We start from the raw sequence: 27975 nt of genomic DNA on the forward strand, positions 1-27975 counted from the left end.
AGACATGACACAGTTCAAGTGACAGGAAGGAAAAGTGATTTTACTCGATAAGCTTTGAACGGAAACTGAACTGAAACTTCACTTGAAACAGTGTATTTCACTTGTCCAGGGTTTGTATTTTGGGCTGATGATGTAGCAGTGTTCTTATTAACTATCTGAACCTCTTATTAAGACTGCTATACGCAGATTTAAATTTTCTCATCTATATAAGGTATCCTTCCACACCAGTGCACTCTTTCAGCTGGGAGAATGGAAACATGGCCAGCAGCCAAAGAATTTGATTTAAAACCTCTCCTTTTTTTGAGAGTTTATAATGTCTATATTTTATAGCTCTTCCCCCACGTTTTAGATCAAATTCAAGATCAAAGTACCTACAGAAGTAATTTCAAAATGTTTACACACTGGCCTGATTAACAGCTGTAGCATTTGGGGCTGTTGAGGTTAATAAATCATATTTAAACGTCACTAGATTGTATTTCCTTCTGCTACATGTATCAACACTATCTAGTTTCCCAGTCCTGGAATGCACAACTTTTTTCTTTCTTGGACGCAGAAGAGAAAGAGATAGGAATAACTTCTATGTCCTGGTATCTGTATAAGGAATGATTTTAAGCAGAGTACATTCCCCTAGGCTGAAAGTATATTTTTAAGCACATGATGGTGTACCACTGGCTCAAGCACCCTTTTCCACAATCATCTCCAATAGCAAAAGGACAGTTCACTGATGTACTGTAAAACATTTCATGCAATACTGGTGTCATTCAGGGCACTAACAGCTTTCTTACAACCCTACACAAAACAAAAGGACAATGTACTTACTCATATTCCCAATGAATATGTTAGAAAGCCCCTGGGTGTTGCAAAGCTAAGATTCCCAGCTGACAGCAATTTCAATTTTCTTGCCCATTGCCCACCCAAATCACAAATGATACGAGAATTCTTCTTCAACTCTGCTAGTCCAGTCTTTGCTGAGAAAAATATCGGGCCCGGTTTCTGTACGATGTGATTGTGACCTTTACATTCCACACTAAATCTTCCCTAAAGCAAGATCATAAATCATTTTAAAACCTCCAATTACCAGCCATAGTAACAGCGTATCAACAGCACAAAACCCTACTTGTACTTGATAAAAAGATCGTGGTTTGCTTCTAAAATTATACTTGAGTGTCTCAACTTGTTTAATAAGACAAGGCCTAACATAAATCAGCAGCAGAATATTATACTGGAACAAACGTATGCTGTTTGAGAAATAGTATGGTACGCTCTGTTAAATGTAAGCTAAAGGTTCGTGTTTTCATACCAGACGTGTATGTCTGGTAAAGCCTTACAGAATTTCCCTTCGGTTCACATACAACTCTGATGAAACATTAGCTAATAATACCAGGAAAAAAAAAAACAGTCACTGCCTTATCTTCTCAGGAAAGGAAGCACAAAGATGAGCAGTTATCAGTGTAACTGGAAGCAATTCTGATTCAGAATTTATTATCACTAGAATCTGTTAGAATTGATCGCTGAAGTGCAGAAAACTAAAGTGAAACCTTAGTATTTCACAGTAAGAAAGACAAAAAACCCCAAAAGTCCTTTTTCCCAGCTCTTGAAGACTGTGGATTAAGCAAATGCATTCACAAATAAAAGAAAATAAAATCTGGACCATCTGGTTTGATTTATCTTTGTGATTAAAATTTTTTTTCTATAAACAGAATTCTGTTTCACATATGGCTACGTAACCTATGCCAGATACAAGCTGCACACAAAGCTGAACTATACACAATCTTTAAAATGCCAGTCCCCAAATGATACATTCTTGCCTCAGATTTAACCCAATTTAGCAAAATTTCCTGTCTAACAAAACTCAGTAAAGAATTACAATAGTCAACTTAATTAGAAATTTTTGAATAAACAAACGGCGGTTACATTTCTGTCCACAGTATGCATGAAAAAGCTTATTGCTGTAATGAATAACTAATGCAGTGGATTTAGAAACAGAATTCCAAAGCATTAGCCATTCTGTTTAAATCGCTTCTGAAAGGTGAATCAGATAACAACTCTGAACCTGCCCAAAAGCCGGTACACCTACCATTAACTACTAATGTCACAGGCACAAATTAGGACAAGCAGACTTGCTTTAGTGACAAGACACAAAAGTACTGCAAAATGAGCAGCACCCTATAAATTACTACTGCCACTGGAATCAAAGAAATCTCATTAGGTTCAGCAAATGACTGCTCCTGAAAATGCATGACTATCTACTGAAAATGTATCTTTTAAATTATACTTTCATTAAAAAAAAAAAAAGTTTTGCTGTTAATAACTTGGTACTTTGATAGAAAATTAGTTTGTGAAAAAAAGTAAATTCAAAGACGTCCTCCCAAGCAAGAAGGATTCCCAGTAGAAAAGCATAATATAAGTACATTTTCCCTAAATTTATACAACACGGATATAGCCTGAGCACAGGACACTTTTATTAATAATTTTAGAAATTATGCTCTGCTGTAAGACACAATGGCACATGTGGGCTAGTACAGGATAAGAAAATCCAGTCAAAGTGTTCTGTTTTCAAAAAGAATGCTTACACTGATTCTGTAAGAGTAATTTACATGATTAGAAGTCAGTTGTCTCTCATTGCACTGTGCACAACAGTAACTCCGTGGCACACACGGATCTGTTGTATAACACCTTCACACCTGCAGAAGCCAGGAGTGACTCTGAATAACTCAAACCATAGAGCTAGATGCAAGTTCTGTCGCTTCCTAAACGAGTCCCAGCTTTGCACTAACCATGGAGAGTTTTATTTTACAGTAAATATAAGCTGTTGTCTCTGCCTTCTCAGTAAGTTCAACAGCTACCAAATAGCTCCACAAAAAGGAGGGAACAGCTAGATTGCGAGACAGAACCACTAACGGGACACATCTCTCCAATATGAAAATATTAATGAATCTGACAAGTTGTAATTAATCACCCAGTCACTGGTACATAGGATATATCAGTTCTGCAAAACTACAACATTTCCAAAAACATTCAGAAAAACTGAAGTAATTATGCCTATTTTAAAACAACACGTCAGGACAAGGGAACAATATCAGATTGCTCAAGCACTTGATACCTCCCAATATGAATACACACTTTGACATCTAGAACCTTAGCATCACTAAGACTAGCGCTGGAGAAACTGTCAACACCAAAAAATGGAAACTAAAACAAAACTAAGAAAAACTAACATCCCCCACCCTGCGCCAGCAAAACACACACCATGCATTACTTGCAAAATCTGCATTTGCCAACTCCCTCATGGCAAACAGCTTCCTCTTTCTGTAATACACTGTCAGAGCATTTCAGTGGCAGTGGCTTGCAGAGCTCTTCCTCGAATGAAAAACATTCCAGTACTTTGCTTAAACTGTAAGCCCATGACCTCTGAAGGCAAAGGTTCCTGGTCAAATGGGATAATTCTTTTAAAAACACCACGTGAAGATAAGCTCTCTTTGGTTATGCAAGATATTTTTTTAAGAGGTGTAATTTAATAATTAAAAGAACAAAACAAAACCACATTTTTTACACTGAGGGTGGTGGAACACTGGCACAGGTTGCCCAGAGAGGTGGTGGATGCCCCATCCATGGAAACATTCAAGGCCAGGTTGGACGGGGCTCTGAGCAACCTGATCTAGTCGGGGATGTCCCTGCTCCTTGCAGTGGGGCTGGACTAGATGGCCTTTAAAGGTCCCTTCCAACCCAAACCATTCTAAGATTCTATGATTCTATGACATTACCTTGCTTGTGTATCCTCTGAACGCTGATCAGACGTTGCACTGTAAACCAACAGTATTACTCTCTTTCCCTTTCTAGATAGGCTGACAAAGAAACTCCTTGGTGAGTTTTCATGCACACTTGTATTTATGTGTAACTTACTGAGAAGTCATTTAACTGAATAAGTGTTATACTTAGTAAAAAAATCATATGATCAGCTGTCATTTCTGTTTAGGAAAGAAACCTATTATCTACACCAAGTTCAACAAGTTTCTATTAAAAACCTTTATCTGTTCAGTCCAGCTGGAACAGAGTTTTATTGCTTCGCCAACATGGATCTGTTGCTAAAAGCAGCATCTCAGATTCAGTACTGCATGATGTCTGTTTTACACACAGCCATATTTTGCAGCATTTTCCCTTCTTAACTTTTAGCTTTAGTTATTTTTCCTGGATTCAAGGTATCACAGCAGGTTCATAAGACCTGCCTCTCCTTTCATATCTCTAGCCAGACACATGGGTGAGTGGTAATACAAGAACATCATTTATGCCATTCGCTTTCGGTGATTCCCGTTCCCTTCTGCAGATATGAGACATACAACCATATTCTCTTGATGTCAGGACCATCCTATAAGTACAAACTTTGATGCACTGCATATACACAGTGCTTTGCATGTACAGACTACAAAGGGCTTTATGAAAAAAAAATCAGAATAACTATTGCTGCTCTTTTATGGAAACAGGGAGCTTTGCTCATCATTGTACAGATGTCAACATTACAAAATAAAAAATAAACAAGATCACAAATGCCAATCCAGGGCTGCAGAATGCTTCCCCAGATAATAATAGTACATACATTGTGTATTTATGTACACAAAATAAGGGAATAATAGGAAAGAGACTATTCCTTTAAAACACCTTTATTGACAAGAAGATTCACAAACATTTTATCCTTTACTGCACTTAACTGGTAATTCAGTTGCATTACATGTTTCAGTGCACTTCTATCATATATACATCTAACTACTTTTGAACTTTGCTCATTTCTCATCTTCTGCAAAAGAACTACCTAGGAAGAAAGGCAATTTACAGATTTCTTCAAATCATCTCTAAATTGAATTCCCCACAACTGGCTCAGGTAAATCAGTAAATAACTGCAGTACTTCCCTGATCATTGTGGTCAGTTTGAATACATCTGCCTTTATAGAAAGTTATCGCATCACTTACGTCGGCCATAATTATCAACCTCCTCACAAATCTTTATCCAAATTCCTTCTTTCTTTCTGCTGGGAACACACAGGGTGCTAATATAGCTGGTCAAGAAAATATTACAGGTCACTGCATATTGTTTTGTTGTTGATTTACTTCTGGTTGTTAACAGACTAGAGAGAATTCATTCCACACTTAATGAAGTGTTTGCGTTTAAATTTGCTCCAGACCTGGAAGCAGTCTTCTGGACAAGAAGACAACAGTAACTGAGCTGTCAGGGCTCATTAGCAGCTGGCTGTAAACTGCGGCAGCAGGTACAGCACTTGTGTCTGGATGAACACTGCCACATCGTGGACTGACAAATTCCTGTCCGACTGAAGTAAATGGTGTGGTGGGTAAACCGGCACCCACACAGACCACTTTTTATTTCTAGATTTTGTGGTGTCTTCTATTTTCCTGAGAAGGAAATGATGGAGGTCTAACAATAAGATTTTCTAAAACTTGATAACAAAGATTTCTGAAATCCGAACTGCTATTCCCTTGTAGTATAAACATTAAAGCTCTCATTCTGTATTAGTGAAACGAGGACTTCAATATGTGGCTTGAGTTCTGAAAGTGAAGGTACTTTAGGAAAGTATGCATTTATGCCTGTTTTTAAAAAAACCTGAAAAATAAATTCAAAATACCCCCCACATACAAAAAGCCCAGTCCTTACCTAGACAAACAAAAAGTCTGAGATGACAAATTTACTCAAATGGGAAAAATTTTCTGTGTCCAGCTGGAATCATCAGAAGTCAGGGCTTACTCAGCTTTATTCCAGCAATAAAGCAAACTAAGAACCCAGAACCTGTCACTAAACCACTTATTATTATACAGCCCGTATTTTCTTACTTTATTTTTTAAAATGTAGATAATAGCTTATATACTTTCAGACATATATAATCTTGATGACAAGGCCTTAGTAATGTATGCAACATCAAATCCAGTTTAATGGCTAGTGAAAAGAAGCAGGTCACTTTAAAAAGCAGACATCTCCTAAATTGGGTAGTCATTTATATATAACTGTATGTTTCACTTTACCTTTACAATAATATATCGCTCTGCTTGTTCATTAGTTTATTATTTTATATTAACAAATAATACCAATGGTAAGACAACTAATGCTGTCAGATACATGATTCTTACTACAACTGATGTACATAGATACAGGTATTTCTGCTCAGAATTTTCATATCCACACATTAAATCATTCAACCAGTTTATGAAAGCCAAATAGTTAACTGATATATTTATTTATTTCAAATATTCTAAATCTCTATCAATACAGCATTACTTTAAAAACTTAATTGTATCATGTTGGATCACGATATGTGACATGGTTAGATGAAATAGTAAAACTAAAGGTTTGTTTAAATTATTCCCTCCAAGACATCATGTTACCTTTATGTACACTGAATCTCATGTGCAACATTTCTGCCCTCTTCCTTTTTGTGGTAATTTATTTTTGCCCTCTTTTTAATTTTTCAGCTCAACTATTTCTGCATGTAAGAGATTTCTTTCATGCTATAATCACCCAGTCTCCTCAAAAGCCTCTGGCAGGGTACTTTTTTTTTTTACACCAGAAGCCTTCCCTGAAATGTGCTGCTGCCCCTTCTCCGTCACCATCCATTATTGCTGGTCCGACACTGTAAGAGCTCTTGCGCATGCTGGAGAATATAACCTCATCGACAAATATTAAAACATTTATGCCTTTAAGTTTATGTTACAAAATAATAAAGCAAACCACAACTAATCTGAACATTTCAGTATTTGTGCTCTTGACTTAAGTGGCAGCAGAATCTCAGTAAACATCCATGACTGAAATTTGGTGGAACAGGCCCATGCACTCAAGACAGGCCCATCAGCCTGTCACCTACACTAACAGCATGCTATGAATTGCCTTTACAGAAAACCGAATGCATCAGGGATCATGTATTTTACATTATGTATATAAACCAAAGCTCTCTGAAATATTTTATGTGCTTATTAACTGACCCATCTGGAAGTGGAGCATCTACAACTGAGATAATGTTGGAGGCGACCAACTGACAGCCTGATCAAAAGAAAAGAGCCCTCAAAATTCCAGCACACTCAAATCCCTAGAAGAGCCACTAGTAGTTCACTCCTTGGATCACCAGGTATTTCAGGTCCTGGGCTGCAGATGAGTACTTCAAGGCCACATGCATTCAGAAATTAGCTGCACAAGAATAGGACGTGGGATAAAACAGTCAGCTTCAGGCACTGCTTTGAATCCCTTGCTCTTGCTTATGAGGCAACTCTAAATGAAGGATACCAAAACTTGCTACGAGGAAATCTGTCATTCAGTGCAGTTCAGAACTGACTTTTACACTTCCCTTTTGCAGAAGAAAACTAACATTCCTCTGGTAAGAAGACAGCAGATGCACATCCTACACTTCACCCTTTGACTCAGCTTACGCTCCAATACCTTCTCTCCAACTCAAAAAGAGAGCAATTAGCCAGTGTCACTTTCTGATTGTCACCAATTGTACTACTCAAACTGCAAAAATTACTGTAAATATTTTGCTTCTAAAAACTAGATTTAACAAGTTATTTTTAATAATCTACTTTACAAACAAGCAAAAAAGAAAAACAGATCAAAATTCTACCTAAGCTTAGTCTCCTGCTGCAGCAAACAAAAGCATTACTTTTACAAACCAGTCACATTCAATTGCAAAAGCTTTGGGCTTTTGCTCCTCCTTCACCTTTTGGAAGACTGTTCCTGAACATCAATGCTGACGGTTTGAAATTTTCACATATTATTAATCTTAGAATCTATGTTAAATTATTCATGTATCAACATAATTCTTCAGCTGAATTTATTCCCTTCACAGCATTTACCTTGATGGTTCAATAGAAAGCCTTTACTCTGCAAAACTAAAAGAGCCAAATGCTTCTTGCAACGGACTCTTAATTTCCCTACCTGGCCTAGGCACATCTTCCTGCATCTGTTCCACCTTATCTTTTTACCTGAGAATTAGTAACATTATACAAAATATCCTAGAGGTTTGTTCATGAATAACAGTAACTTCTTTTTCTGGATCATCACAAGTTGGCATTCACTTTTTCCACAATTGCATATCTTGTAACTACCTAATACGTATTTTGGTTTTGTGTTGCTTTCAACTGGTAAGAACTACTGCTGTAAATTGTGTGCTTACAAGTTTGCAACTGCAAACCCTTGTTCTTTAAATTGTTATTGTACTTATTTCATTCTCTAGTTCTCAGGATCACCCAGTTCTGCAACCCTCTTCCATACTGCCAATGCCTCCCAACTCTTCATCACTACCAAGTTAAAACAGCGAGGTTTCAGTTGTTACATCAAGACCTTTATTAAACGTTTAATAAGAGTGGTCTCAAGATGGATCTTCAAATAATTCATTTTATAATTTTTTATACTCAGATTTGATGGATTTTCTTTAAAATATTACTCACCACACTTTGTCTCTAGTTACTTCCCCACCCCCTTTACAGTCCTGGCGTTAGCCCTGTCTTTTCAGCACAATAACAATCTCCTTTGCAGCAGCCGATCAAAAACTTCAGTGTTGTCTAGGGAAAAAAAAAAACCTACTCCATTTCCCTTAAAAACAGTAATTACTATTTCAAAGACAGTTTTGAGGGTAGGTTAAAGACAAAAACTCTTCTAGTAAAAAAAAAAAAAATGTACTGCCTTTTAGTTTCACTTATTTTCCTTGTTTTCTCCCGAAAATTACGTTCTAAACCAGCACACCTACACTCGTCCTGCCAGGAGGGGAGCCGCTTTCCTCCCAGTTTCCCTGCCCTCCGTGATGAAGGCTGGCAGGGCATTCGCTGTCCCGCCACCGAAACGACCCCCACCACGCTGCACCCCACCAGGTACCGGGCCGGGCTCTGCCCAGGCCCCAGGTCGCTTTTGCCGCCGCTTGCGGTACCGGTCCCCGCTGGGCCCTGCCTCCGCTTCCCAACCGCGGCAGCGCCCTCCGGCCCGGCCTCGGCCTCGGCCTCAGCCTCAGCCTCAGCCCCGCGCCCTCCGGCCCCGCTCCCAGCCGAGCCGCCCCGCGCCCTCCGGCGGGGCCGTCACGGCCTCGGGGCGGGCTCTGCCGCCGCTGCCCCTCACCTCCCGCTCCGCGCCGCGGCGGGCGCGCAGTGCTCGGCAGGGCCCGGGCCCGCCGCACACACCGGCGGCCGAGCAGCGCCCTCCCCTCGACGCTCTCCACCGACGGACCGACCGGCCCCGCTCCCGCTCTCGCCGCGGACGGACGGACGCGGCCCCTCTCCCCGCCGATACCTGCCTCTCGCCGGCGGCGGCGGCGGCGGCGCGGCACGCAGAGGGCGCGCGAGGGCGGCCGGGCGAACGCGGGAGGCAGAGGCGCGGCGGAGAAGCCGCGCGCGCCCCCTGCTGGACGGAGGCCGCCGCCGGGGCCTCTCGGTGCGGCGGGAACCGAGGGGAGGCCCCTCCCCCCACACCGGGAGAGGCCGGGCCGCGTCCCCAGCGAGCGCCGAGCCAGGCACCGCCCGCCCAGCGCTCCCGGAGGGGGCCGGTCCCGGCCGCGGGAGGAGGCCGCTGCGCTTCCTCGGAGCCGGATCGGGGTGAGGCGCGGCCTCGTCGCGCTCCGAAAGGAGCTGTTTACAGCCCTGCCCGCGTGCTTTGGAGCACTTCCCCAGCCGGTGCGTAGGCGGCCTCCGGCAGCAAAGGAGGGAAACAAACTCTGCCGAGGGCCCCGAGCCGTAACGGGGCCTTCAGACCGCCCCCCCCGCTCGTCCACGGCCTTGGCGAGTCGGGAGTGAACGGCGAGAGGGAGGCACAGAAACGGGACGGGACGGGACGGTCGCCAGCTGAGCGGCAGGAAAACAACAGCTGGAGGAGAAGGGGCAGCAGCTTCAATCAGAAGAATCGCGTCTCTGATTTATGGGAAACAAAATTTCCAAACGTGTTAACAGTTGTCTTCTTTTGTTAAATAAAGCAAACACTACAAAGCTGTCAAAACTCTGCCTCTCTGGGATCTTTGTTTCCAACACTGCTGTGCGCACCGGCCTCCTAACACCACAAAATCCCCCAGCTAAAGAGCCGGGGGGAGTACAACTCCTCTGCACATGGGGGCTGTGAGGAAGTAAATGGGGATAAAAACAAACCAACCAACCAACCAAAAGTGGGTGGAGGGGTGAAGTTATTTGATTTCCCCAAAATATTAGTGTAGCTTTTCTTTATTTTAATTTCCCTCACACCCAATGCTGCCTTTCACAGCAAGGGCAGTAAAAAGACTCAAAAGCTCCCTCAAGCCTGGTGTGGAGTATCATGGGTTGGGCACTTCAATCTTCCTGCAGCAGGAACTAACGTAGTGGTGTGGTTAATGGCACCTCTGCCTTCATCCAGCTACAGCAGGTGCCTGTTCATCCCAGTTTCTGCTGCACAGTTGCCCTCCCCACTACTGTGCTGGAGAGTGTGTTAATGCCTTCACTCTCCAAAGTAGGGCAGCTTTTGAATCAGCGCTGTTGGCATCTCGAGACAGCAGTAAAGGCACCACAAGAGTCTATTCTACTTGGAAGGAGTGGTCGTGGTAAGGGGAATGATTGCAGCAAGCAGAACACTGGCACAGGTTGCCCAGAGAGGTGGTGGATGCCCCATCCCTGGAAACATTCAAGGCCAGGGCCGAGGGCCCAGCAGCCTGATCCAGCTGAAGATGCCCCTGCTCTTTGCAGGGAGGTTGGACTAGATGGCCTTTAAAGGTCCCTTCCAACCCAAGTACCTGCCTCTTTCAGACAGTGCCTAGGTGGCAATAAACTAATTACACCAATCACACTAATTACACCAGTACTCACAGAAACATTATGAACTGATTTGTAAATACTTATTCCTCATCTAACATTGCAGTACCGTTTCTAGTTAACCCTCCCCTTTCTACAACAATTTCAGTCTAGGGAAAAAAAATTAAATTAAATTTAAAAAGCCAAAAAGCATGTATGCAAGATGTCTCCAGATTCTTAGCACCCATTCAAACTGGTTCACTAGAGTTGTGAATACTATAAAGAACACTGCAAAGGCAAGGAATTAGAGCGAAGATTTTTTTTTTTGCCTTTATAATTCAAGGTTTTCACAATGCATTTATTATTCCCATGTTTATTTATTGTTTCTCATTTTGAAAGAGAGTATCTAAAATAAGTTATCACAGGTCCTCTTCTCTTATTTTCTCAAATACAGAGTCCTCTTCATTTGGCCTAACCAAAAATCTTTTCCTTGATATAAAACCCAAATGAACTACCTGCAGTGAAACAAATAAACAGTTAAAACAGTATATGCATTTCAATAATTATATATAGATACAAACATAAGCTAGAAAATCTGACTATACTGTTCAGGCGCAGTGGTTGATCTCTATGTTAGCATTTCAGAGAGAACAATTTTTTTTTTCCCTGCTGGAATAGGACACAAGAACAGTTGTTTCTGCTCTTAAGGTTTACTGCAATGTACTAAATATACTAACATCGGTGTTATTTGGCATTACAGTGGCCACAAGGACATATGTGCAGGCACTTTAACTGCCTACTAGGCCTTCTGAATTAGATTGACTACTGTTAATCACACATTCTTAACTTAAGCCATAGCACCTGCATAAATGATACCTTTCTACTCTGCTTTTCCTAAAGGGTACCAGGTACTGTCTGAAAATTCCTACCACCACATCACCCAGCAGGTATTAGCAGGCAAACCATATGCACCCAAGGTACAAGCAAGCAAAACTACACCCTTACAGTGCACATATCTGCAGTTTTCTGTTGTACTAGGAAAATTTATGGCACAGATTTCTATCTGGCCACTTGCAACATGGTATTTTGATATATATGTAAATGTCTCTCACAAAGCCATGGCAACCATGCTGCAATAACTAACATTAACACATTAGGAAACTGGAACCAAATTTTGCATGGTTTCTCTCTGTAGAAGTTATTTCATACATCTTTTTTCAAGATTTCTAAAAGACATAACAGCAAAATTGCCTAGATACAGGCACATGCTACAGCACAGTCTCTCTGTCTGCAAAGTCTACCTATTGCATATTAGTTAAATCATTTTATCTCTATTCAAAAGATTGTTCTTGATTTTCCTACTAAATCTTACTGCTGCTCTAGATCATCTATTCAAACAAGAAATGTACAGGCTGTTAAAATGTACAGGCTGTTATGCTGATCTAGTACTATCAGCATACAGCTACAGGATCACAAAGAAAACCAAAGTTAAGTTTTTATTCTCATGAATCAGCAGAAAATATTTGGCATAAGTTTTCAGAGTCCTTGGACAGCAGTCAGTTAAACTTCCTGCCAACTCAGAGCAAGACTCTTGGGGATACTAATGGCAAAATTATAAAAACCCAACTCAAACAACACTTTTTTTTTTTTTCAAATAAGAATGCAAAAAGATACACTCTTAATACATTTTTTTCAAGCATCTTGCAAAGATAAATAGAAGAACAGGAAGGGGAAGCCTTAAGAACATTAATATTGCAATCGTAGCATTTAGAAGTTAGCTAAGCATGGTTTAAGATTTTATGTTAATTGTCTGTCTAATAACACAGTTTGGTGCATAAAGACCTAAACCAGTTTGAACTTGCTGTATAGAACGAGGCATAGCATGCCATACTATTACTGGTTAATGCCACAGCATACCTTGACTTGCTTTCACAAACCCCACAGCATACCTTGACTTGCTTTCACAAACAGCTCCATTCAAATTGTCACCAAGTTCACCGAGTTTCATATCAGCAACCAGACACTGGACTAGCAAGACACAGCTGACGAGCCCAGTGGTTTTATGTCCAAGGCTGCTCTCCTCACAACCAAGGAGGCGTTTTAAAGTATGTTCAAGTCAGAACAATTACCTCAAGGCCTGAGTGTCACTAAAGCTGTACCACAGCAAGGCCACTGAACTGCATTCTTCAGCCATCATCCCAGATGCAAGTCTATTTGGAAAGTGGTGTCTCCCTTATTATCTGCAAGTTATTTGTGAATACTGAAGGCCAGAGCTAACCTAGAATGTTGTCTCCAGCAGTACAGAGCACTTAAAGGGGCAAGAAAACCCACCACACAGGTTAATCAATTTGCTTACTGAAGAGCAGTTAGTGATTGGTTTTATGCTGTTTCTGAAGATATAGTAACTTTACTTTTTGTCTGAATTCAGATTAGATTTTAGTTCTCTCTTTTAGAACTACTTCCCCTGTGGCCAACCACAGACTGTAACAGAGGTATTTATTTAAATTAATTTTACATTATTCCCTCTCCATTTATTTATTTTCTCATACTCAAAAAATGACTTGGAAAAGCAACATTTTTTAGCCATTTAGTTATTCAGGAACTATTAGCTATGAATACCGATTCCAGCAAATCAACTTGGAATTACATCTTTTACATGATAGGAATGTATATGTGTCGATACGTAACATGACAAATTTTGCAAATAGGTACAATTCCCAACTACAAAGAAAAATGACTGCATAAACAATCCCAGTGCGGAATCCAAGTACAAGTCTGTAAACTACATCAGCAGCTGCATGTGGGTACACACAGGCCATCTCTGTATATATTCTGGCTTTCTGTAAACTTCCAATATCTCATTCAGAAACACTCGCAGGAAGCAAATAAAGTGAAACAAGTTGTCATTAAACCCATGAAACTAAAATGAAATTTTTATTCAGACATATTTCTTCCCCTCTTCTTCCTTCCAAAATTCAAGTTTAGCTGCTTTTCCTACCCAAAGAAATTACCATTAAATTTATTAGGAGTCTCCCTAACCAGAAAAACAGAGGTTGGGCTAAAGACCACTAGCAAACAAGACACACTGTGTTTACATTTTGGAGATAATTTCTTACTCACTAACCTGCTTTTGTTGGATGCTGGATTTCTTACTACTTTTCATTGATTCAGGCGTCTCTATTTCCTAAATAAGATTGAAAAGTTTAAACTTACAATAAGCTTAATGCTCCCCCAAGTACTGTAACAAAATACACTGAGCATATCAGCATTCAGTTAAATCCAGCAGAAACAGTGTAGGAAATTAACTGGCACATTTACCTTTCTCTCCTAATTCTGTTTTAGTCCAAGCTACCCGGGTACTATCAGCAGCTGAAATATTTAAGTAATGAATGCTCACCTTCATAATTAAAGGTTTACTGTACTTCCATTATAAATAAACTTAGAATGAAAGATGAAATATTTTGCAAAATTAAAGTTGTTTTTTTCTTCTGAATCACTTACAAAGTTATGAAATAACATGCTGTTCACTGCCTCACTGCTCACTGTAATCGGTGTGAGTCTAGAAGATCACACATGTTCCTTCCTTTCTTTCCCTCTTCAAAAATTTGCAGTTAGCAGAGTCTTTAGATGTCACAAGGTTAAACGAAGGCATTACTAATACTGTAAGTTATTTTTAACAACAACAGCAAGTATCTAAACATATTTTCACCATTAAAGGCCTACGCAAAAGAGCACATTTTAGCTACAAATCAGATTTTTATTTTAACACTTTTATTTAAAACCAAAAAGTTTCTCGGTATGAACGTCATAGATCTCAAATTGGTCTAACATTGCAGCAGATGGAGCAAGTAAGTGAAGTGGTGAAAAAGTGAAAGCCAGAAACGGATACAACAGGGTAGAGCAGAACATACAAAAATTACGCCATAGATATCCTTTATCATATGCAGCAAAAACTGAAGTCAATTAGAGAGAATGCAAAACAGATTAATAAAACTGATGATAAACGGTCTTTAGCATTCAGATTATTTCAATAAAACTGAGCAAGGATGTACTTTTTAGCCAGTTAATTCTGTACTGAAATGTTGGAACATGCAAGATCCTTTTCCTCAGTGACATTTCTCTCAGCACATTTGAAAGAATTATAAGAGTAGCAGGCTTATTTCTTTTAAATACAAATTCAGATACCAACATACACACGCACACTCACCACTTCTTGGCCTTCTTTGGCTGCCTTCATCATCTGTTCTGATATCATTTTCTTCAAGCAGCAACTGAGCAAAAAGGCCTAAAGAGGATAAACCAGAGAACATTCTGGTTTCTTCTATTAAAAGATGTACTTGACTTTTCCTTTCCTCCTCCACCAGAAAAATTACAGTCCTTAACTACTGAAATATTACTTCCCTAATTTGGTTAATTTTACTCTGTGCTTAACAATCTTACAGTGAACCAAACTAGCTGCAGTTGCTTAAAGCCCAGCCTCAGCATGACTAACCCCTCACAGCACTGCTCAGAGTGGAGAATAAGAATTTTTATGACTGGTTTTGCGAGGCAAGTTATTCTCTCTCTAGCTGTCTGTGGCTCCTACCTCAAAGGCTGCCAAATCACACCAAAGGCTAAGTAAGGTTAATCAAATGTGGCACTACCACCACCAAAGCCACTTCAACAAATGAAGCAAGCTGGAGTTCACAGGTACTCAGCACTGCTGAAAAATCAAAGCCCTGCTGGTTACACAAGATGGCCACAACTGTTTGTAGACCAGCTCACAGTGCCATCTTGCACCACTAATATGAACGGGGCAGTATGCATTGATCCCACAGATGAGGTATCTAGCAGAGGCACCTCAGAGAGGAGTGGAGGTGTTCTTAGTTCCTTAAGCTGTCCAGTGAGCATGTGCAACTCCTTGGGATGATGCAGCCCAAGTTAAGGTCTTAATTACACCCTGAAGATGCACCTTACTGCTTATTCGCCAAAAGGAAGCATCTCAGGTAGGGCATCAAGCATTGAGAGATGCCTCAAAGACAAAATATTCTACAAGATCAGTGATGGAGGGGGGAGCCATCTCTGAGCAAGCTCCAAATCATCCAATCTTTCAATTTTCTGCAGCGGGCTCTTAGGTCAAACTCTTGTTTCTTCCACACAGCAGCGCCTTTCTGGTGTTTAGCTCTTCCTCACACTTCTGAGGGAAGTGGGACACGGGTTTTTTAATCAACAAGTCACTACATCAAACACAACCCTAATAGATTTCACAGGACAATTAATATTGAGGTAACTTTTTTTTCATTCTCCAACAGCAAATAAACTACAAAGCTGACTGCTTATGGCTCATGCTCTCATAAAACTTAAGCATGCCAGGAAGTTAACACTTATGAATAACTGTGTGAACTGCATCATCACCCCAGAATTCAGAAGTCATGTGTGAGAAATGAACCATTTTGATTTCACTTGAAAAATCCTGTCTGCTGCTGGGTGGGTCTCAGAGGCAAGAGAAGCAGTTTACTTGAATAACAAGCTCAATACTTTTTATAGAAGCTCCATACCTAAACTGAGACTGGTGCTGTCTCTCATACTGCAGAGCCTAGATTATTTGCTAGGCAGCATAATTACAGATGGATGACTTGAATTCCTGGATACCTTTCCCTTTAAAGAGCTGCCTGAAAATAGTGGGAGGAATGGTACCCTATAAAATCTTATTTAAGATTTACTCATATGTAAAAACAAATACTTATGTCGTCACATATTCACACCCTCCATTAACCAGTGATAATATAGCATATATTTTTATTTGAACAATAGGATTTACTGGGGAAAAATGGGAGTCTTTGACCTCAGGTGGGTCTGACTGGTTAACGACTTTAGATACTTACTGAGTCCAGTAAATACTATCCCAGGCTTGCTGCTGAGTGCTAGACATTTTTCTTAAATGGAAAAAGAAATCCTCTTCCCCTTATACTAGAAACTCAAATGCTTTTCCCCTGATAATTCCGTCCCTAGGCTAACTCACTTGAAAGCATAGCCACTGCACTCTGGTAGAGATGGACTAACCACTTTTGAAGATCCCCTATGGCTCTAAGATTACATTTTACTCTGGTCCTTTCCTAAAAGGATGAGAACTAACCTGTTTTGTGTACAAAATTATCCACTGCCATGTGCCTGAATCATTGTATTCAAATCTGAGCTCCAGAGTGTCGTCTTCACCATCCTTTGTAGCACCCTTAAAAAAAAAAAAAAAACAAAAACACATACCAAAACAATGAACAGAAGAAACAGCTAGAAAAAGCATTAAGGTGTTCAGCCTTAAATCAGAATTAGTCAATCAGTATATAAATAAAACAGCTGAAGATATGTACCAGAACATTTCTACTGGGGGAAGGACCAAGTGGGAGGTAGGGAGTCTTTACAAGCAAAGCTGGTTAAAGCAGTTCTCTTGCTCCCACACAAAACTGACAACTCTACCTCCAGCAGGAAAGCAGTAGGTAAAGTACAACATGGAATATCAAGGAAGGGAGAAAACAGAGTAAAGCTAGATAGTTTACTGCTGTGAAGGCTGCCAAGGGAACATGTTTCAGGATAGGTTTGAAAGGGAATAGGGGCAAATGGGAGGGATTTAAACCAGACTACTCCCTTCCCCCTAGATCTGCCCTTCCCTGTCAACCGTAAGTTTTCATGAAGAGAAAGTGAATTCAGATACAAAATCAGTGAAGTACTTACAAGAAAAGTAACCTGCCAACTTCTTAACCTGTTGATTTTAAAGCTGACCTCTTTGGTTTGGTTAGTAGGCAGTTTTATGCAGCAGTTAATCTCATTATTGCCAACATAGATGTCAGCTGAGCAGCCGCCTTCTGGATAGTCACAAATGCAAGGATCAAGCCGTACATATCCATAAAACTGCATTTCTTGAACCAGCTCCAGGAACTGCATCAAAAAGACAGAACTAAAGCAACTTGCTGTAAAGGCAAGTGAAATCTAGTGACATGGGAAGGAAAAGAAAAAAAAAAAAGGGCTATAAGGCTTTCAGATTCTTAATAGTCTTTCTCCTGGGAGGACACAGATTCACTACAATATGTCAGTGCTTGATTCAGAGAATAGTGCTCATAGTCCGGACTTAGAAACTTGATTTTTTTTTTTTTTTCCACTGGATAGTATGAACTGAGTCTTTTGGATGCTACTCGGATATGACAATGGGAAGAGATAAAACTAACCAGTAAGAAATACTGAGAACAGCAGTCCCAGAAGTCTGAATTTCCATCTGATTTCCTAAACTGGATGACAAATCTTTGCACCCAAGTTTAGCAAATAGAGAAGACTAGGATTCAGAGTCAAAAGCTTCTTGCTAGCCTTTGGGATCTAAGTCATTCTGTTGGGATATTTTTAAATGCTAGCAGAGATGACAACCTCCTTTTCTGTTCAGTGGCTCAGTATCTGACCAGGAGATGGGAGACGCGGGTCTCTAGCTCAAACTACTCTGCAAAACCATGGTCTGTTTTTAAAGTCAAAGCCTCTAGCATTATTGCTTAAAAAAACACTCCTTTGATCTGTTTATATTGTTTTTAAAATATTATTTTACCTTTGCTTTGTTTGCATTTTTTTGTAGAAATTCAAGTTCCTGCATTTGCCTTTCTGTTGGTTTAACCCAATTCCTCTTAACTTCCTGGATTGCCTGAAAAGAATTTTTAAAATAGCAAAAAAAGTCAGCAAAAATATGTTTCCTTTCACAAACAAACATTCAGAAACACACACACAGAAAGGTGTTTGTTTTGTTTTTTTTTTTTTAAAAAAAAAGGCCTTTGATTTTGCAACAAGTTCACTCTACATTGTTCTTTTCTTCTGAATGAACACTTTTCAAAGGTAGTACAACTCAGCACACCTACAGTTCCAAAATCAAATGTTCTCATATCATGGCAGAGTGCCTACATATAGAGACATATACATACATACACTTGAAAATAGAGTGGATGGATACCTAAATATGCCCCTTTTGTGCATGCACAGAACATAGATGAGTTAGAATCTCTAGTACATGAGTTTGAAGAAGAAAATAAAAGAACATGATCAACATGAGCTATACCCAGCCCTTAGAAAAGGGTTACAAAGCAGTGCTAAACCAGAACCATTTACAAACATTTCAAGAATTCGTACGAAAGATCAAATTAATGTGGGAAAGTGACCTTTTAAAGTTACAAAGACCTTTCAGTTTTACCTGCATATATAGCAAATTCAGTGACGCTTTACAATCCATCAGCAGTCTATCAAGAGAAGGATCCATATACCTTTTCCAAGCCAAGGAAAAAAATAATAAAATATGAAGATAAGCTTCTAAATATGGCAGTTTGATTTTTCAGCTAAATGCAATGGGAGCACAACCCAGAAAGATCCTATTACTTACCAGATTAAAAACAAAACAAAAAGCAGTTGTGCCCTTGAAGTGTGTACTATAGTCATTCTTTCTACATTGTAGCAGAATGGAAATACCAGGTTATCCAGTCTCTTCACTTTGATTTTGGTGGTACCAAACACAACAGTTACAATTTAGAACTAAAAAAAACCCTTTCCTCCTCCTTTTCTCAAACAATTCCACGTTTGTCTACATAAGTTGGTAGGACTCTCTGAGCATCCACTGCCACGCTGCAGTGCTAACATACAAAACCTAGCCTTAAGCTAGCCAGGTGCAGTACCAACTACGGTACAACTGCTGCAGAATCAGATCAGTACAGCAACAAAGCAAGTTAAATATTCAGTTATCCAAGTGCTACACTGCAACAGCTAGCTTGAGCCATTTTATTTAAAAGCAGCTTGGGTAAGCCCACTTGACAGTACGAGCAGAGCAGTGAGGGCCCCATGTCTAGTGCAGCTGTATTACTCACATTGCACAGGCGATACACTTCCTGTAGCACACAAACAACCCCAGCACTGACATTTACCACCTCTGTGCTTTGAAGCAGTGCTAGATGGAGAAGTATCTACTCAATCACTTTGTCACAGCTTAGAACCATGCTGTTCTTTCATTAGGCTGCCAAGTTCTGCTGTATATAAGGACACATAGAGAAACAGAGAAAGCTTTATAGAGGCCAAGCCCAGTACATTTAAAACTGACAAGTTACAAGCCTCAGTCAACAGGTTTTTGTGTACCTTCAAGCCAAGCAACCTTGCTTGCTGCGACCAGAAGGCATGGTCTGTTCTTCCTCTTCTGCTCCCAACCACGCTCTTTGCTCTAGCATTCACCTGATGCAGCCAATGCAACTCACAAAGCATGCAAAAATCTATTCCCTTTTTTCTTTTTCTTTGTAGGGAGAAGTAGACCAGATGGTAACCACAGCAGTGAGTCAGGAGACTGGCTCAGCTCTAGTGCCTAACTGCACCCTCAGGGCACTGTTTGACAAGCGGGACTTTGCCACCAGACTCCCTGTCCCCAGGGTTTATCCTCACCCACAAGTCAGCACAACTGTTTGCTGCACAGCAAACAAGACTGGGGGACTGACGCAGGCCAAAAATAGGCCAGCAAAACAAAATAAAAAATAAACAGCCAGCAACTTATTTTTAGGCCGGGTTAGCTCCCTAGTCCACCATGACTAGGTGGTTCACCATGGTGAACTCCCAGTTCACCATGTCTGCCCACACAGCTCTACCAGCATAACTGAGGAGGAGCCTGAGGTGCAAGCAAATGAAAGGGGAAGAGTGCTGTGCTGCTTCAGCCAGGCCACTTACCAAAAGAAATGCTCAAGCTATGGCCTCAGGTATTAAGTGTACATATAAAATGAGCACTCAGATAAGAAGTAATCCATCTCTGCTTGCAACTCAAAGTTCTCTTCTATATTGTTTACAGGTATTTGTGGTCACTGCATTATGCAGGTATAATTAGGAGGCACTCAGCCACAAAGCAACTCTCTACAGATTCTGAAAGACATAAAATAAATAGCTAGTGGCAGTAAAGGACACTTCAGGAACACTACAGTGATAAAATTTAAAACACACAGGGCCACAGAAACCCGTCAATTCAGTAACAAATTGGCCTCAGAGAAAAACAGTCAAGCTGTTGAGGCTTGATGACTTTGTAACTAAGTTAAAGAGATTTCTCTCTGTTTATAGCAGTTGTCATGCCATCTTGGTAGTTTCTCTCAAGCTTCTTGCTCACCACTTTCTGATCCCAAGCTTACAGTGCAACTCTTTCATGCTCTGAAGACTCACATAAGGAAGTTCAAAGTCTGCCACTTTTTTCACCACTGGGAAAAGAAAAACCAGAGAGACATTTGGTGAAATCTAGCGAAATAGCCCAGCTACTTTCATATATCAGTTAGTGCTGGTTAGCAACGTGCTTCTGAAGAAGAAAAAGACCTTAAATAAATTCTGGGGTAAAGTAAGGTGACAGGTTAGTTCTCTTCCTCATTTCTCCAAGGCTAAATTACATAGCTCTATTACTTACAGAATCTTTCCACTCCCTTAGACTATGCTCTTACAGAATCCTTCTCTCAGAACACAGCTAAGCAGGATAAATGTTTCCGCGTTGAAAGGACATGTGGAGGCAAGCTTTCAGGACAGGTGCTTTTCTTGAACAGAACACCAGACAAGAGCACTGTAACTAATTACAGCAAGAAATGCACATCACTCTGAAGAGGTCACTCCTTTCCTGAACACTTTTTAAAAATTATACGTCTAAAGGCCTAAACCTGTAAACATTTTTTTCTAAACCAATACCACAATTCAGCAGAATACAAACATGTGATTTTAAGCCTATAAGCATCTAAACATTTTTTGGCAGTGGACTGTGGGTTACATGTGGAGTTGATGTATTTGTCAGGAATATCAAAGATGCATAGAAATGTAATAAATTGAAAGCCTTTTCTGTTCTCCTGTGTATCTAATTACACCACAATATAAGGTAAAAATGAATCCATCTGCAACTGCAGTAGAAGAGTACATAAAATGTGTTATATCCAGATACACTTGAGACATAGGAACAGCCAGGGATTCTGTGTACTCAGAGATACCTCTCAGTGTCAGAGAGAAGGGGAACAATAAACAAAGAAGGCAAGGGAACAATAAGTAAAATAGACACAGACAGTAAAGTCCTACTCCACTGAGGAAGCCCAAGTTTACTACTGGACCTTCACCTTGAAGAGCTTCAGAAGAGCACTAACATCTCTGTGCCAATAAGAAGACTGAAAAAAGCTAAGGACTTGTCAAGCCCACACAGAGAGGCTGCAATACCTAACTTAATTTCTGTGAACAGCAAAGACCGTGTTCACTTCCCTGATGCGGCCTGAGCCTATTCCAGTCCCAGGCCTGGATCCACACTCACCTACACACCTGCCCACAGGAGAAACAGGACATCAAACCCATGAGAATGTAAAAGCCCCTTCACATTTTATGGCCACAAAGAGACTCACAACCCTGATTTACAGCTTGCTCAGTACCATCAAGGTTAACCTTAAGTTTCTATCAGTTAAGAAAGGAAACGTCATGATATAAAGGAAAGTAAGCCACAGACATTGTTTACAAATATAACAAAAGAGTTTCCTCTCCCATTGTTAAACTCAGCATGTGATCTGTAAATTAAGAACTGTTCTATGTAGGTATGGTCATCTGATTGAACGCCTACCCAAAAGATACACCCAATAGTTCCCATGTGGTAAAGTTGCTACACGTCTCGTAAACTGAAAGACACGGTGTTTCTATGTGAAAGTCCTGTCCCTGCACCACACTATTTATTGCCATACTTTGTTCCCCACTACCACTTTCCAAGCCGTGTGGGGAGAGGGCATTTATCAGACAGGATGGGTCTTTCAGCCTGAGCAGGCTCATGCAAGCTCTGTTCAGACTCCAGGTTCAGTCACTGCAGCCAACAGAAAAAAAATCCAAGGGAGAGCTAAGTTAAGCACCTTGTAAAACTTACCAGAGAGCACTCCATCATCATAATCTTGGAAGAAAAATAAGCTAAAATATTTTATTAATTCTCTTGGTAGCCCCATCTTGCATGATGTAACCTTTAAAAACAAAGAAGGTCAGAAGCTTAGCTATTCATTAGCATGAATAAGGAAGAAATGTTCAATACCCATTAATTTAACTTAATTGTTTTTAAATTTTCCCTGAGGTCTCATTTAACTGCCCCTTTAAAAAGCAAATAAAACTATTCCCATATTGCAGCATTTGAGTTTGTGAGGAGTTTCATAAGTTTCAAAGGAAAATTAAAAAGTAATAAAATAGAAAGTGTTTTCTATTCTGCCATGCATTTAAGCATGCTCTAACTTAAGGCGTGCGCCATGTTATTCCAGAGCTTTACTAGTAAATCCTCAAATCCTGTTGTACAGTGAGCACTGCGTGCTCTGAGCTAACAACATTGCTCATGAGCATCACGAATGTGTTCTTACAGGATATGTGTATTTTCCAAGCTGATAGAGTCCTCTTGTTTTTCTAGGACATACTGAAGTCCTGCCCCTGAAAGTGCGAGCCTTACTTGTAGGGTTCTACAATTTTGCGAAGGCTTCTGACAAGAGCAAACTTGAGCTCTGTTGAGCTTTCATTATTGACAGTGCACAAAGAGGAAAAATCCCACCCACCTTGACATTTGGATTGGTTTTAGCTTGCTGTGGCCCCTCTACATCTTTTCTGAAAAAGGGCAGAAGTAGCACCAACAGAAAATGCAGAAATTATTTGCAGGACCAGCTGCACAATGGGATAAGCGGGGACAGAAAAATCAGGCAGAGGTGAGCATAGAAGTCATTGAATCAAGAACTGTCTTGTTTTGGTTTAGGTCCTGAAAAAATTTAAGTTAAAGCAGCCATAACCTAAAAGAGCACAGTGCCATTGGAGCATTCCTAAATTCTGCAGTGACCATGATCTCCTGAGTTCACTCAGGAAAGTGGATCTGGTAACCATAAGAAAATTCTCCACCCCTGAGAATACTCCCGTCATAGATCATCTGGCAGATTGTGCAACCTGATAGAGGAGTCATGCTTTGGTCAAAGAAGCTGGACTTTCTTTGTCTGAGCACAAAGTGGAAGTACCAGTTTTGTCTTCTTCCAAAGGGTGCCAATCCTAAAACACTTCTAGCTCTGTGTCGCAGGGACAGCATTGTAAATTCAGTCATCTCCACGGTTCAGAACTGTTTCCTCCAGCTGTATCAGCCAGTTTAAAAAGCAGATATGTTTTTGTGCATGGAGAAAAAAAAGCAGACATCAAGCTAAATATAGGTTGGAAAGAATTGTTCCAAGTTAAACACATTCATGAGGTTTTTCTTATACTTGTAAATATCAGGGCTGTTACCAGAGAGGGCAGCAGAGCATGAAAATCACTTGCCTCACACTCAGTTCAGACACTAGGTATAAAGGGAAGAAAATTTCAGAAGTCCAAACACAAGAGAAAAAAGTGACAGCACCATCTTCCATTCTGTCTACCTCTGTACTAAGAAGTCCCCACAAATTACTTTAAGAAATTAGCCACAGAGCTTCAGTGTGTTATCCCTTAGTAGCATAATACTAAGTGTACCAGATGGCACTTCCCAGGAATGTCACACACAGATTTCAGATTCAGTAGGATTGACTTATTTTATTTCTTGGATCAAAGCACAAGCTGGTATATGCTGCCTGAACACCAGGATGAGTGACGGTTGCAAAATCTACCTCCACTGCAAAAGAACAGTGAATTTGGTAGCACATTTACAATAGCAAAAGCTAAATAATTCCTAGAAGTCCTATCTCATCTTTAAGATCACAAGAGAATGATGTCCACAGCATTTCAAATGTCATTTTTTCTTTGAAGTGCCACACAAACATTAAACATCTATAAAAGCAATATACAAAGCAACATACACCACCACTGTCTGGCTTGGAAATTACCTTGACCCACTGCAAAATTAACAAGTTTATCAAGCTCAAATTATTACTGTTTTAAAAAGTATATTCCTTTCTCGAGGTCCCTGTACATGTCTTAATCTAAAAATGTCTCCCTACTTCTTCCATCCTATTAGCACCTACTTCCCTCTCCCCAGATCAAAATTCCTATCTCCCTGCCACCCCCAACACTTTTTGCCTTCAGCATCTCCCACCCAAGTCTCCTGTTGCAAGGCCAACTCTGACACTTACCTTCCCCTGGAAGAACCAGTCCCAGCATTGCCTCAGGTGGTGCAAACCCCATGGCAGAACAAAGCCAGCAAGGGGTTACCACCCTGTGTCATCCAGCTCATGGTAACTGTGCACAGATACTGTGTGTTCTGCACCAGACTAACACACGTTAGCTTGATGGAGGAGGGTGAATGCATGTTAAGCTCGCTTGTACCTATGGCCAGTTGAGAACTACCTCCACAAACTCAGATCGCAAAGGCACAACAGAAATACAGTACACAACTTTCTGTACAATGAGAGGAAATTTCAGACTCCCATGACAAAGAGAAGTACCCATCTGGTAGGTGCATGCTTTGTTATTGCTCTTAAGATTAGGAAATGTGAGCAACTGAGGAAGAGGCTTTAGCCTTGTTTGTGCACGCCGACGTGCAAATGCACAAAATATGCAGTGCCGCTGCTGCTGCTCCTCTCCTGGCAGAAGAGGGAAAGCCCAGCTGAAAGTTTCAAACACAAGCCAGCCAGTTGTGTAAACATTTGGTTGCTACTGGTTTCAAAATGTAACTAGCAATTGTTTACTCTGTGTATTACACCAGCTGTTATGGACATCTCAGAGCCAGTGCTCAAACTGCGCCAACACTGCAGAGGAAGTCCCACAGTTTCACAGCAAACATTAAGGGACACAAAACAAGTAAGGGAGAAGCATGCTTTAAAACAGGACATACCAGTTGCACACTAAGTTTTAACAGCAGTGCACCAGCTAAGATATAAGCCAAGACTAGACCATCATTTCTGACTACAGTCTTCAAGCACTTTGACCCACACTATGCTAAACCAAAGGGGAGGTTAATTCAACATGTGTCCCCATAAGGAATGGTACACATTTTCTGGTTCTATCACACATGAAGGAAACCTGAACTTAACAGAGAAATGCCATAGAAGCAGAGAGTGTGTAACATTAAGAAGAGGTAAGTTATGGATAAATGTAAGAACCAAAAAAAGCTCATCTGCAAAATCAGCAACACTCCTCACCCCCCTTGCCCTGGTACAATAAAACCCTCAAAAATACAGAAGATATTCTTGTATGTCTTCAAGTAGGGAGTTTCATCCTTTGCTGACTGAAATTAACTTTTTGCCCAGTTCTCACAAATGGAAAATTTCAGCACCATGCTAGAAACCCATTACCTCTAGTACTCTTTCTGCAGTGTCAGATGTCTGGATATCAAGTCTAATATTGCTGCCATCAGCGAGGTAAACATCCAAAAAGGCTCTCTGGGTTTGGATCTTGAACGTATCCTGTTAGGTAGAAAAAGAACACTTTTATTGCCTTCTGTATTGCTGGAACCCTTCTGAAAATGCTGATGCTTCATTTCCCTATTTACTCCAGTAAAATAAACAATTGAGATTATTGTTTACTAAACAGTAAGTTACTAAAGCTTGCAGATGACAAAAACATATGCAGAACAGCAAGCGGGAAGATACTACAGAATGAGGAGGGTCACTTTGATGTCAAGCTGAGCACAGGTTACTTAGTCTCTCAGTATCTATAGGAACGACGCAGTCACTGTCCTAGGAAGTAGACAGTCCAAAAAGAGGAGGCAGACAAACAGCTGTATGTGAATATTCAAAGCCACAATCTTGCCAAAAGGAAAAAAAAAAGCATCCCTGTACCTACAAATAGGAAAATCTCCAGTGAGAATAATGAGGCTGTGGTGTCTAAATACACCAGAGCCCCTGCTATGAAATACTGTGCACAGTGACAGTGCCCAAGGTTCAAAAACACTGCAAACAGACGAGATGCAAAGAAGAAACCTGAAAGTATTTCGGTCATGAGAAAACAGGCGTCACAGTAAGTGACCTCAGAAAGCTTTCTCACGTCTAGACATAATAAAGGGGTGACAGGCCGTCAGGAAAACTATGGTACAGAAGCCAGATCCATTGGCTGTGAGGTTATGAGACAGTCAAGAAGTAAAACACTCAGAAATGGTGTATTCTCCATTCATTTTATATCAAGACTTTATAATTTCCCTAAAAGATTTTCCTGGGCTCAAACACAGAAAGCCCAATGTCTTGCTATGCACGAGAAGTCAGATTTACTTGTTTCAAGAGCATGGACACTAGTTTGAAAACTCCTTTTGGGGATGCATCTGGGTGAGATGGCAGAAACTCATCACTGCAGCTCCTCTTCCTGTTGACTGCCCTGCATGAGAGGACAGCAATGGTCCTTCTGGCATTTTTATTAATTAAGAAGTACTTCCATTGAGATTCATAGCAGAGGAAAAATTGCACATACTGCATGCAACATTAAATTTCCGTTTCTTGCATTCACCTTTGCTAGCCTGGTGGAAGACACAGGAAAATCCCTGGGAGCCCTCAGGTTTCAAGTACTCTCAGTACGTTGCTGCAGAGTCTTCATGGTGCCTGTATATTGGAGCATGTCGTGACTTCTGGGATGTCAGCAAGAGCAGGGTGGCCCAGCTGACATTCAGCTCCACTACCCCACTTCGGGTACCCTGGAGGACATGCTAAGATGTATGACTCCAGTTAACTAACTCAGCTCAGACTAGTAACTTTTGAGGGTCAGAAAGACCATATTTTTCAGTAAATCTGGCTTAATTAAGAGTTATTTCAAGGTAATAACAAATGCAAACAAGATGTGTTTTCTTCTACATCATCTAAAAATTAAGAACATGTCAACAGAAATTTGTAGCATGATATGTGGGGAAAGAAGTCTTAAGGAAAACCAAAACAAGACAATCTCTTATTTAAACAAGAGTTTCCACAGATTTTCCTGACACCCAGTATTTCACATAGCTGCATGCCCACACATCTGTTTGCACGGATTAAAGAACAAGAGAACCTCTTCTCAAGGCATTAGCCAATGCCCTGTTCGAAGTCCTTCTGGGGATCCATGCAGATTTAATCTTTAGCCCCAAACTAATTTCCTTCTTATCCGGGAGACAGGTCTAGTCATTGATCTTAATTAAAATAAGCACTACTTTGCCTCTGTGGAGATACAAAAGCCCTTCTCTGTCTTATATTGAGGATCATCTCCCATGCTTACCTGAGTACTTTACTACCTTCCTCAAATGGGAAGGAGCAGAAACTTCCTCTCAAATGCCTTTGGTGCACACACTTTGGTATGAAACATTTCACATGTGATAAAAGCGTATGTGAAACATGGAACAAACATGGG

The 27975-nt window shown here is 40.6% G+C and overlaps 1 protein-coding gene across 2 annotated transcripts in view; it reads right to left on the bottom strand.

Annotated features, from left to right (window-relative positions):
* Positions 1 to 11032: 11032 nt before the first annotated feature.
* Positions 11033 to 27975, bottom strand: part of SNX31 (sorting nexin 31) — a 32915-nt gene continuing 15972 nt past the window's right edge. For both annotated transcript variants that reach the window (XM_086742507.1, XM_086742506.1), the window contains exons 5-14: positions 25965 to 26075; positions 22616 to 22706; positions 20858 to 20945; positions 18926 to 18995; positions 18293 to 18385; positions 17437 to 17640; positions 16844 to 16939; positions 14936 to 15013; positions 13853 to 13912; positions 11033 to 11243 (exon numbers count right to left, since the gene is read on the bottom strand). In XM_086742507.1, the coding sequence (XP_086598633.1) occupies positions 11148 to 11243; positions 13853 to 13912; positions 14936 to 15013; positions 16844 to 16939; positions 17437 to 17640; positions 18293 to 18385; positions 18926 to 18995; positions 20858 to 20945; positions 22616 to 22706; positions 25965 to 26075 (987 nt within the window). In that variant the 3' untranslated portion in view covers positions 11033 to 11147. The remainder of the gene's footprint in view (positions 11244 to 13852; positions 13913 to 14935; positions 15014 to 16843; positions 16940 to 17436; positions 17641 to 18292; positions 18386 to 18925; positions 18996 to 20857; positions 20946 to 22615; positions 22707 to 25964; positions 26076 to 27975) is intronic.

This window comes from Chlamydotis macqueenii, chromosome 2 (assembly GCF_036417535.1).
Source record: "Chlamydotis macqueenii isolate bChlMac1 chromosome 2, bChlMac1.mat, whole genome shotgun sequence".
NCBI lineage: Eukaryota > Metazoa > Chordata > Aves > Otidiformes > Otididae > Chlamydotis > Chlamydotis macqueenii.